This window comes from Rhodamnia argentea, chromosome 7 (assembly GCF_020921035.1).
Source record: "Rhodamnia argentea isolate NSW1041297 chromosome 7, ASM2092103v1, whole genome shotgun sequence".
Classification (NCBI taxonomy): Eukaryota; Viridiplantae; Streptophyta; class Magnoliopsida; order Myrtales; family Myrtaceae; genus Rhodamnia; species Rhodamnia argentea.
The window spans coordinates 21,881,521-21,894,442 of NC_063156.1; the positions used below are offsets into that span (position 1 = coordinate 21,881,521).

The 12,922-nt window shown below is 43.4% G+C and overlaps 1 protein-coding gene across 3 annotated transcripts; it reads left to right on the plus strand.

Moving 5' to 3' along the window:
- The first annotated feature begins 2,785 nt into the window (after positions 1-2,785).
- Positions 2,786-11,268, plus strand: LOC115734746 (protein EDS1L-like). 3 transcript variants are annotated; one of them, XM_048281617.1, is made up of 4 exons: positions 2,810-3,001; positions 8,980-9,213; positions 9,539-10,327; positions 10,433-11,268. In XM_048281617.1, exons 1-4 carry the CDS (start codon positions 2,873-2,875, stop codon positions 11,153-11,155), a joined length of 1,875 nt encoding a protein of 624 aa, XP_048137574.1. In that variant the 5' UTR covers positions 2,810-2,872; the 3' UTR covers positions 11,156-11,268. The 3 variants fall into 3 exon arrangements, with proteins under 3 accessions (XP_030521506.1, XP_048137574.1, XP_030521504.1); XM_030665646.2 differs by lacking the exons at positions 8,980-9,213; positions 9,539-10,327; positions 10,433-11,268 and adding exons at positions 4,190-4,936; positions 5,036-5,904 and having other exon boundaries at positions 2,786-3,211; XM_030665644.2 differs by lacking the exon at positions 2,810-3,001 and having other exon boundaries at positions 8,749-9,213.
- The last annotated feature ends 1,654 nt before the right edge of the window (positions 11,269-12,922 follow it).

Genomic DNA, 12,922 nt, shown 5'->3' on the forward strand with positions numbered 1-12,922 from the left:
TATACCAAGAAAAATATAAAAATTTATTTCGGAATCTAGGATCCGGGTTCCGGGTTCTAGATAGTGGAACCCGGAACCTACCCGTTGGAACAGATTCCTCAATTTTTGGAACCCGGAACCTACCCCGCATACCTTGGAACCTGGAACCAGGCCGGATCCTACGGGTTCCGGTTCCAGATTCTCGGTTCTACCCTGGAACCATGCTCACCCCTACACAGTGTAAGTTAACATGAGACAACGAGGATCTTAAGGCAATTTCCTCATCTTAGAGACATCATTTGTTGTCTTACCTGTTTCAACAAAGCAAAAGTTTCATCTCGGCTTTAAACCCATTCAGCTGGAGCCCTTTCGGGAAACGAAAAGCCCTTTTTCCAACTGCAGGTTCACGAGAGAGAGAGAGAGAGAGAGAGAGAGAGAGAGAGAGAGAGAGAGAGAGAGAATGAGTTTAGCACAAACCTACTCAACACTCAAGACAAATGGAACTCGATTTTCGATTCTTCGAGACAAGGACTCATCAATTCTATAGCATCCACCTAAAAAAAAAATTCCTATAGCATCGATGTAGTCATTATGATGCCGATGTCTTCTCGCGTTTGAGTTAAACTTTTTAACATGATATCGAACTTCACATGCCACTACATAATTATACATACTATGGTGTGCGAGTTTACACAAGAAGAAGAATAGGAAAGGAAGGTTTTGGCCATGAGCGAGCTGAACTGTCTCGTTTGGGCCCTTGATCAGTCGTTTCGGATCTTGAAGAGGAGCACGTTCGTGGGCCTCCAATAGGGTACGAAATGACCCGAATTGGTGTGACGTTCTAGACGGTAGTTAAGGGTCTATTTGATTAATTGACTATGTGGTAAGGAATCCGTCTTCTTCTCTCTCCTTGTCTTTTTTCAAATGGTTCTCCGAAATTGCTCGACATGTCCATACAAAAAGACCAAAAGTCTGCGCAAAAACATATGTGTAACCCGACATGTTTCCGGGCAATTTCTTGTGGACCCGACAAATGCAATTGCCCATCCTTCCACAGTAATCTTTTTAGGGTCGGAAACGAGACTAATGGATATCCATTTCTTGTTCGTGTAGAAGAATACACGTGTGGGGACCAGGGTACGTTGATGGGGTACTGATTAATAATACACGTGTGGGGACCAGGGTACGTTGATGGGGTACTGATTAATCTTAGAAAAAGACTTCACATTTGCTTTTCATCTCGTTCTTTCGTTTGATGAAAAAGTTGAAACACGACAACAGTCGTACACGTTAAAGTTTTTGAAAGTGTACAAAAACATTTGCTGACACGAAAATCATTTAAGAGATTCGGTATTTTCAAGTTATAAAAGAAAAGCCAATCACCAACCTTTTCTTTTTAAAGTTAAAGCTACAACCAACGAATACTTGCTAAAAATTGTTGATCCCCCACACTCTAGTGAATCCCACCTCGATGTCTCTCGGTACCACCACAATTGTCCCGTGCCAAGAGAAAACATTTTATCATATGGATACATCACGTGATAGTGACGATGTTGTGTAATGATCAATTATCATTACTCGCATGCTATAAATCTTATTAAATTTGGCGCAACATGTGAACACATCTTGTTTTTTATTGGTTGCACTAGATGTATCCATTGAAGCTCATGAGAACCCAGAGAAGTTGCATTTTGTTGAAACGTGCAATATTGCCATTCGCAGGTCTGCATAATCAAGATTAATCGCAATTGGAGCACCATAGGCTCTCGTCGCCATTGAAATTAGAGAATAAACTTGTTAACATAGGCGTGACGTTCTAGTTCCACATGCAAGTGACTCTCCATTTAATTAAGGTATCGTTTGTTTCGCGGAAAATGAGTGATTTGAAAAATATTTTCTTAAAGATGATCGCATATGCTGCTTGAAATAATTAGTTAATGAAAAATATTATCATTGCATTGATTCATTTTTGCCAGGGATATGAGCGACTACTATTTAGAAAATATTTTTCAAATTACTTATTTTTCGCGAAACAAACGAAATTCAATTGTCATGCGATAAGGATTCCCCTTTTCTTCTCGCCTTTTGTCTTTTTAAAATGGTTCTCTGAAATTGCTTCACATGTTCATCGAAAGACCAAAAGTCAACGCGGAACATTTGTTTGGCCCGAGATGTTTCCTGGCAATATCTTGTTGACTTGACAAATGCTATCGGGTCATCCAGTCGTCGAATGAAAGCTTACTAGTCTTTTAGGCTGGGGAAAAATCAGACTAATGGAATACCCTCTTTCTTTCTTTTTTTCCATGTAATTTCAAAAAATATAGCTTTTACATTTTACATTTTGTTTCTTTTTTTCGTGAAAATTTTGAAAAAGACCAGCAAAAGTCAGAAAGAGAGGAGAGCTAGAGATAAGACGGATAAAAGAAAATTTTATTTTTTACAAGTTTACCCCATCTTGATGTCTCCGACCCGAACCCGACCCAAGAGAGAACTTAGCTCTTGTTACGTAATATCTCTATCCATCGCCTATTCACCATATTAAAATGAAAAGGATGTGCTCTGTCTTTTATTCATTGACCCAACTACTATCCAACACAAGTCAAGACGACAAGCGCGCTCGATTGCCCAAAACACCCTTCCCCGGCATCACTCCCTATTCCAACAATCACAGCCGCTCCAACATTAAGACTTAACGCGGGAGACTCACGTGATCCGACGGTTGCGATCATTTGGCCTTGTGCGCCGTTGCTCCCCCACCACCCGGTCAACTTGAGGGACGTTTGATTCTATTTCAGAGTAACCCCAGCTGAAAGTGTCAACAAAGACAGAGCACCTTCCGCAGAGACTAAGTTCACAGAGAAGAACCATACACATTCGCTCAGAGTCCCAGACCATGGAGAGAGGAGATCTTGGCATCAAAGCGGAAGTGATCAGGCAAGCCTTGTCTGTGTCCGTCGAAGCTCATACAAATCCGGAGGGGCTGCCTTTCGTCGTGCGAGGGATCGAGAATAGCCCTTCGCAGGTCGTCGTGGCCTTCGCAGGATCATGGTCTCCGAATCACTGGTTCGCCGGAGACAGCGAGGCCAAGCCCTTTGGAGAGACCGACGTCAACCCTAAGAAGTTCCCTTCTCTCAGGAGCATCGGCAAGGATGCGGTCGCGAAGGTCAACGGGGCATTCATGGAAAGGTTCCTACATATCCTGGATGAGGGAAGTCAAACGTTCCGCGCGGAGGTATTCTCGAATGATGCTCTGTTTTTCGCCGTTGATACAATGTGTCAAAGGATCGTAGTATTTCTCAGACAGCGTTTTTAAGGCCATTTCTAGAGTTCGCCCGAGCTTTGTTTGAAGCTCAGAAAGCATGAGCAGTGCCTACTCTCGGCTTCAGGGGCATGCCTCACCTCGTCCAGTTTAGTCCATAGAAACTCTCACTGGAACACAAAAGATCGGAAACCAGAGCTTGCGCAAGTATATGCTCATGGCCACACACCCTCTACCATTGAAACTCATTCAGTTCTATGCTCGACCTCAAATCATAGCATGTAGGTATACAGATCACGTGACAAACTCGATCTGGTTTGCTTCAGTTTGCAATCTACCATGACGCTTGATAATCTTGGGCCTCTTTAATCCTAACTCAGGAGGTAACTCAAAAGATGAGATTTTTCCCGGTGTCCATCGGCCTATTCCACAATCGACGTGGATGACTCCAATAATTTTCCCCTCACAGATCGGGCCTTGAGTCGGAGTAATCGGGCCTTGGTCGGAACAACAACAATTCGTACTTCTCCCATGTGACTGTTGAATCTAGACTTGTTGGTAACTGAGCTCTAATATCAGTGTTGGGTGGTCTTGGGTCCATATTATTCCAAAAGTTATGTCAAAAGATAAAGACTTTCCCTCACATTTATAAATTGACTACTAGCATTAACCCCTTCTACCTGTAATAACTCCAAAACATATGGGGCCACTAGCTAGTCTGAGTGTGTATATACGATTTGGGGTTTGTCTAGACTTTTTTATACATGCAGTCTCCGTTGGTTGGAATACAAAGAACACCCTCCCCAAGTGTTCCCTATTGGATGTCGACAATGACATAGATGGTTCAATTTAAATCTCTCTCAAAACCTACCGTTAGCAGTAAAAAAGGAATGTTCATCATTGACCGAGCATAGATTCAGAAGTAAGCTTGGATTTGTCTTTGATTTCCAGGTGACAAAGGCGGTGGAGAACGATAAGCAAATAATATTTGGAGGCCATTCATCGGCCGGTCCGATCGCGATATACGCGACGGTTTGGTTCCTTGAGGAGTACGTAAGATCAAAGGAGAAGCAGACTTCCCGTCCTCTCTGTTTAACATTCGCATCCCCGCTTACCACCGACCGCACCTTTTGCCATGCCGTCCAGCGTGAGGGTTGGTCTAATTGCTTTGTCCACTTCGTCACGAAACTCGACATCGTCCCCAGGATTCTACTCGCTCCTCGCTCTTCCGCAACAGAGTTGCTACAAGGAATTGTCTCTTTCTCTGACCCGAAATACGAACCCGCTTCAATTGACAACTTGACTTCCTTATTTGTGAATGTGATGAAGAGTGCATCATGTGTTGCGAACCACGCAGCTTGCGAACTGATGGGAAGCAAACATACCATATTCGACACCATGTCTGGATTCATCAAGCGAAGCCCTTACAGACCATGCGGGAAGTATGTCTTTCGCACCGAGACTGGCGTGTTGGTGGTCGTGGAGAACCAGGATGCTGTTCTCCAATTGTTGTTTTACTCGTTACAGATTGAGTCTGAGACAGAGCTTCAGAACATGGCAGAGGCAAGCTTAAGGGCACATTGGACATGCAAAGATGAATTAGATGCAAGCTTGGCGGCGCCCAATGTAGTTTGTTTAAAGAAGCTCCGAGAATTACCTCTCAGCTCAAATCATGACGCACGAAATGACCTTAACCTGGTATGGTCGATATTTACAGTCTAGTTCCCTGGTACTCTTTTTAAGTTCTTAAGAGAAGATTATTGAATAGTTCACAGATATGTGATTTCGTGATTACAGTGCGCATCGGCGAGGCTGTGCCTTCGTGCCGCTGGAGAGTTGGAGAAGAAGAAACTGGATAACCTAGAAAGGATCAACGGCAAGAAGGGCGACATAGAGAAAGCCCTCGAGTCGTTAGAGAAGTACCGGACCGCTAACAAGGATCGCAATGTGGGGTACTACGACGCTTTCAAATTGCAAGAGGAGGAGGAAGACTTCAAGGCTAACGTAAAGAGACTAGAACTGGCAGCTATTTGGGATGACATTGTCGAAATGCTAAGACACGAGCAGCTCCCCGATGGATTCGAGGCAGATAAAAAATGGGTGGATCTCGGCACGCGGTTCCGCCGACTCGTGGAGCCGATAGACATTGCCAACTACTATCGACACTCTAGGGATGATGTGGCAGGTCATTACATGGAGAGAAGAAGCAGGCCAAGCCGGTACAAGTACACTCAGAGATGGCGAGAACACGCCGAGCAGTTGCCGAAAGATTCGTGCGGCGAATCCTGCTTTTGGGCCGAGGTGGAGAAGCTCAAAGTAGAAGTTGCCAAGAAACAATGGGACGAAATAGAGAACGAGGTCTTGGATCTGGAGACCCGCCTTGAAGATTGGTACAACAAAGACAAGGAGGACAAGAGTGATATGTTCTTAAGAAAGAGCACGCTCGTTGAGTGGTGGCAAACTCTGCGTGCAGACCATAAGTTGAAGTCCTGCATCAAAAAATTCATGCCAAGCTGAAATTTCCGCTCACCGCTGAAAAGATGTTAGAAAAGCCAGACCCGGCAACTGGCTAGCATCATGCGAAGAGGGGTCGTCGTGCCCCTTTTCAGTTGATTGTCTCTGTAAAACAAATGTCTGTCAAATGAAATAAATTACCCTTCAAAAGACATCAATAGTAGCTTCAATGCAAACTGGCTAGTAGAGGAGTCAGATAGGTGGGTCAGATCTGGTTTAGATCAGATTGAATATGATCCAATCCATATTGAATCATTTAATCTGTTTTGATCCATTTTCATATAGCGCAAATTTAATGACGCATATCCGATTCAATCCATATTTTTTAAATATTTTATATTTAATCAAATTATGAAATATTTGTTTCTTATAATTAATCAAGAAAAATGATATTGTTAAAATATTTTTTTAAAATTTTTCAAAAAAAAAAATTTGAACTTTTTTTTATTTTTCCATACCCGACCCATACTGGCTAGAGTTCTGCATCTGAAAGACGTCAGCTTCCCATGTATCAGTGTCTACCGGCTAAGTCCACTGCACGAAATGAAGACCAAAAAAAAAAAACCATTTTTGAATTGCAAACATTGCTGCACAAGATGAGGAAGGAGAACGGAGGCACAGCAAAGACCCGAGGGAATCCTTAGCGCAAGCAACGCAGTTTTGCCTATAGCTAGAACAAGAAAAACGCCACATCTCCCAGACCTTCCCACTCGTGGAATAATCTGTTCACGCTTGAGAAATGTGCACGCTCTTTACGAAGATCTTAAAGGCTTGATGATCTTAAGGAACATATGCCCGATGTGATTTTTTGCTATAAGGTACGTCGTAGGTTCGTGTTCAAGGGCGGAAGGGGCTATCTTGTTTTGAACATGTTGTATGTTCATGACCGGCCAGGCCCTTAATGTCCAACAACAGTAACAATCTACGTAGTACCGACATAACACGCGAAACGACACAACACGCGAAACACGTAATTTCTCAAAAAATAAAAAATTCAAACATGATGAGACACGTTGTATATAGAATGTATACTTTTATATATACATGATAAATATCGATGGTGAGTTTCTTCTTCTTCTTCTGTTAGGGATTCACGATTAGTTTTTTTTTTTTACTAGCTGGGTATATTAATTTTGGGATTACTGGATATATGTCTTAAGTATTTTTAATAAATTTACATCTTAATCCCTAATTTATTAAAAATGCTTAAAATTGATCTTATGTATGTCGAAATAGCTTGTTGGGATGCTAGACTGACATGTCGCTGGCGTGTCTGAAGCACTATCCATATGTCGATCGCATGTTGGAGAGTATCGAAGTGTCAGACACGACACGAAGGCCCTTGAAAAGTATTATGCGATCCGACGATTGTAATCATTTGGGCCTATGTGTCATTGCCCCCACCAAATCAATCAAAGGGACAATTGAGTAAATTTCACCAACCCCTTGGCCTATGTCTACCTCCCCTAGTTGTGAACGTTCTCGATGCTGTCGTCCTTTTGTCACGTGAAAAAAGAATCCCTTTTCTCCTTTTCTTTTCTTTTTCTTTTTCATTTTCTTTTTATTTTATTCTATTTAAATTACCCCATAGTACATCGAGATTCCTTCACACGTTCTCGATGCTGTCGTCATTTTTTTTTTTTACAATTTACTTTCTTTCTTTTTCTTTATGAAACCAACGGACACAAGTTAACAATAGGGCCCGACCTCGATGTCTCCTCACATAACTCCCATTATTCCTAAACATTAATAACTGTGATCAACTGCATCACGTTGCAGTGTCGACATTGTGTAATCGAGTAATGATCGATGCTCGCGTGCTATGAAGGTCATTCAAGTGAACGTCGTACGTGCATACATCTCATTCTTGATTGGTCGATGGCGCCACATGCCACCTTCTCTTGATATGCCCGTCCCGTGAAATGCGTTGTTTTTTTAATTGGAATGTGACTTTATGTAAAGCCAAGCGCTTTAAAGTCGTTTAAAATCAGTTATTATTATTATTTTTTTGGTCGTTATCATTTGGTGTATTAATTATTAAATTGAAAGGGAAAGCGAGCCCCCAAATTTTTTTAAAATTGATCGTCCCACAGGACGGACCACACCTTGATGTCGCTGTCCAACTTGCATTTCACTAATTAAAAACAAAAGAGCAGAGCTTGGCACGACCCACTCTCCAGGACAAGTCGATAATAATTCGAGACACCAATCACCTGCATCACTCCCATATTCCCACCAATCACAGCCACTTGATGTTGAGACTCATTGCGGACCCACCGACGCGATCGACGGTTGTGATCGTGTTAGGCTTTAGGGGTGAGTATGATTTTAGGGTAGAACCGAGAACCTGGAATCGAAACCCGTAGAATCCGCTCTGGTTCCAAGTTCCAAGGTATGTAGGGTAGGTTCCAGGTTCCAAAAATTGAGGAACTTATTCCAATGGGTAGGTTCCAGGTTCCACTACCTAAAACCCGGACCCTAGATTCTGAAATAAATTTTTATATTTTTCTTGGTATATATTTTTGCACAATCATATAACGTTATATGGCATCTGTATAATTTGAAGTTAAATAATTTTTTATATTTCAAGTTCCAAAAAAATGATAAATGTATTCCAATAGATTGGTTTCGGGTTCTAAATGTAATCAGTACAGAGCCTAAAATCACTCACATCTACTTTCTCTTAGATGTTGTAGTGTTCACTCTCATTTTGCTTAACTAAAAATGAAAAAATAAAAGAAAATAAAAGAAATTGATAGGTTCTCGGGTACCTCGAAACCGATCCTAGAACCTGTGACGGGGTAGGTTCCGGGTTTCAAGGTGTGACGGGTAGGTTCCGGGTTCCAAAAAATGAGGAACCTATTTGGACGAGTAGGCTCCAGATTGCAGATGGAACCTGTAAGGAACCTAAAACCGCTCACCTCTATTAGGCTTGTGTTCCGTTGACCCCCACCAAAACGATCATCGAAGGGACATTTGAGTAAACTCCAACCAACTCCCATTGGGCCTGTATCTCAGCTTCCCTCTCTCCCACCCAAAACTGTCGGCAAAGTGACATTTTGCACGGACAAGCTCACATGTACGCACAGACCATGGACGCATATCTTGGCGTCAGGGAGGAAGTGATCAAGACAGCCTTGTCTGTATCCATCGGAGCTCTTGCCGATGACGTGGAGGAGCGCCCTTTCGTCGCGAGGGAGATCGGCAACAACGGCCCTTCTTCGCAGGTCATAGTGGCCTTCGCCGGATCATGGTCTCCGGACGACTGGTTCGCCGGCGACGGCGAAGCAAAGCCCTTCGGAGAGGCCAAGATCGACGACAAGAAGTTCCCTTCTCTCAGGAGCGAGTTCCCTTCTCTCAGGAGACTCGGGACCGATGCGTTCGCCGTGGTCAACGAGGGATTCGCGGCACGGTTCCTAAGGATTCTGGAGGAGGATGGCAATCAAACGTTCCGCAAGGAGGTATTCTTTGAACCTCGAATGACGTTGGATGTTTAATTTTCGCCGCTGTCTCGTAGTATCTTCTCAGACGGCAGTTGTAAAATCCTTATGAACTCTCACTAGAACGGAACAGATCGGAAACTAGAGCTTGCCCAAGTATTTTCTCACAGCCACACACGTTCTTTCATTGAAGCTCTCATCCAGTTCTATACTTATCCTCAATTCATAGAATGTGACCGCAAGATTTAGGTGCATATATCGCGTAACAAGCACGATCTGGTTCGCTTCGATTCGCAATCTACCGTTTGCGACTGTTTTGGTCCCTGGATTTGTCTTTGATTTTCAGGTGGCAAAGGCAGTGGCGGACGGCAAGCAAATAACATTTTCAGGCTATTCGTCGGGCGGTCCTATCGCGATATACGCGACTGTTTGGTTCCTTGAGAAGTACATAAGATCAAACGAGAAGCAGACTTCCCGTCCTCGTCCTCGTCGTCCTCTCTGTTTAACATTCGGATCCCCACTTACCACCGACCGCACCTTTTGCCATGCCGTCCAGCGTGACGGCTGGTCTGATTGCTTTGTTCACTTTGTTGCGAAACTCGACATGGTTCCCCGGATCCTACTCACTCCTCGCTCTTCCGCAACGGAGTTGCTACGAGAAATTCCCCCTTTCTTCGACCCTCATCACAAAGCTGACAGAGCAAAACTGGCTTCCTTATTTGGGAATGTGATGAAGAATGCAGCATGTGCCGCAAGTTACGCGGCTTGTGCGGTAACGGGGAGCAAACATACATTATTTGACACCATGTCTAGATTCATCAAGCGAAGCCCTTACCAACCGTGCGGGCAATATGTCTTTTTCACCGAGACTGGCAGGTTGGTGGTCGTGAAGAACCCGGACGCGGTTCTTCAACTGTTGTTTTACTCCTTACAGATCGAGTCCGAAACAGAGCTTCCGAAGATAGCAGTGGCAAGCTTAGAGGCACATTGGACATATAGAGATGCATTAGATAGATGCTTGGCCACGCACAATGTAGTTTGTTTGGAGAACCTCCGAGATTTACCTCTCAGCTCAGATGATCCTGTCGATATTAACGTCAAGACGATCGGTGCCGCACTGAATGACCTTAACCTGGTATTGTCCATACTTAATCTGGAAAATGAAATCTCTAGTTCATGATCTTTAATCAATTGGGAAAAGATAATCGAATATTCACCATGTATAGTTTCGTGATTATAGAGCACAACGGCGAGGCTGTGCCTTCGGGCTGCTGGAGAGTTGGAGAAGCAGAAAGAGGATAACAGAAACGCGATCCAAGAGAAGAAGGACGCCATAAACAAAGCCCTCAAAGCATTAGAGGAGTACCGGACCACGTGCAGGAACGACGGCGTGGGATATTATGACGCTTTCAAGATGCAGAAGAAAGAAGAAGACTTCAAGGCCAACGTGAAGAGACTTGAGCTGGCAGCTATGTGGGACGAGATCATCGAAATGATAAAACAGGAGCGCCTCCCTGACAAATTCGAGGCGGAGAAAGAATGGGTGGACCTCGGCACGCTGTTTCGCCGGCTCGTGGAGCCAGTAGACATAGCCAACTACTATCGGCACATGAAGAACGAAGACGCGGGTCCTTACATGACCAAAGGAAGGCCAAAGCGGTACCACTACCCGCAAAGATGGCGAGAACATGCCGAGCAGTTGGATAGAGATTCAAGCGGCGAATCCTGCTTTTTGGCAGAGGTGGAGGACCTCAACGTCGAAGTTGCTAACAAGAAACCATGGACCAGCATAAAGGACAGGGTTTTGGATTTGGAGAAGAAGCTGAACGATTGGAAAGCTAAAAAGGAGGTGAACGATGATGTGTTCTTAGATAAGAGCACGCTTGTTGAGTGGTGGCGAAAACTCCCTAGAGAACACAAAGCAAAATCCTGCATCAAAGGACTCATGGAAAGCCAGACCTAGCAACTGGCTCGCATCATTCCACGGGGATTCATATACCTTTTCAGTTGATTTTCACTGTAAAATAAGTGTTAACAATGAAATAAGTTAACCTGCAAAATGTAGGAGAGAACCTCCGAAGCCTTCCACATCTCTCTGCATCTCCCTGGAGATCCTAAACACACAGAAGGGGAAAATTTGATGGAATTGGTAAAAATTGCTGCAGTGAAGAGCTGATACAACTGATCTACATTGATTAGCCACGTCGAACTCCTCGGTATTCTTATTAGACTCTGCAATACAGAGCAAAGGACCAAAACCGATTGCAGAACAAACCAATGGCATCGCCGTGAAATCGTCTCACACGCCTTCTATACCTGAACTTCCAGCTTAAAAGCGCGTAAGAATGCTCAACCCGGAAAGAAACCAAAAAAGGAAAAAGAAGAACAGAAAAACCGCCTCTTCTTTATCATACATCCACTCTTATTGAATGAAAGCACATTTCCCATATGCTTACCTGAACTTCAATTACTACCAAAACTTGCGCATAGTCGTGTGCTTCCAAGCTAGACTAATTCCTGAAGTAGAGGCAAATCTAGCCATCAATTCGTTGCATCACTCCATCAACCTCTACAAGTAACTGCAACATTTAGCCAGATCGACACATTGCTGAGCAAGGAACCAAACCAGTAGCTTCAGAGCACAGCTAGAAAGCAAAACTCCATCCAAACAAGTAAATATAGTTAGCAACGCATATTGTCACAAATGGATTTAAAAAAAATTTCTTTCGTCTTTCTTAATGGGTCGTCAACCCTTCAACCCTAAGCTACATTTCCCAAACGCCTGTCCGCCCGCCCACGGCCACTAGGCCGACCGCCTTAATTGTATCTCAACATAGTAATAAGAGGGGTGTAGAATTTTTCACTTGAAGAATCCGTTTTACATACTGCCGGCTGATATATGCGTCCTATAAGGAGAAACATGAACCGCCTCCTACGTTCGCATCGTGACACTTCGAACCATTCATCTGATGAGACCTTGCCTCTGGGAAAAATCTGTTCACACTTCAGAGTATAGCAAGCTCTTTAAAATGATCTTAAGGGTTGATCCTACGGAACATTAAGTATGATGAAATTTTCACGATTCACATAATACGGATAGCTTGGGACACTCTGTTTTCTGATCATTAATGAAAAGAAAGTGGCAGTCAGTTACATGCAACTCTTGCCAACCAGCATAATACATAATTACTAGCTCTCAGAATGCGATAACAGCAATGAAATGGCGAAAAAGATCTCGACACCAAATGTCGCACCTTGAAAAGGCAATGCAACTAATCATAATCAAGAAAGCAAAGAGGTTACATGCTACCCATCACAAACCGTCACGCGAATTCCATCTCAAAATCAGCATTCGTAACGACATGCAACCTACTTGAGAGACCCATTACAGAAGGTATACACTATTCGGCCAAAGAATCCAGTTAAGCTAAAAACTACCCCAACTAGACATCCTATGTTACAGACGATCAATCAACAGATACTTGGAAGAGTGTTCAATGACAGTATCATGATCCTACATACTTGCATTAACCTTTATAGTAGAACAGAATAGATTGTTGACCTGAGAGTAACAAAGTCATATCTCATCGCATGCACATGCAATTGCCACTGAGGAGTAGTTGATGACTTCTCTAACCGGGGTAGCTATGACTATGAGATGCAAAATGCCGCGAGAAGTCACTTCAATTTAAGGGGGTACAAACACAAATGCACATTGGTGGATGAAACA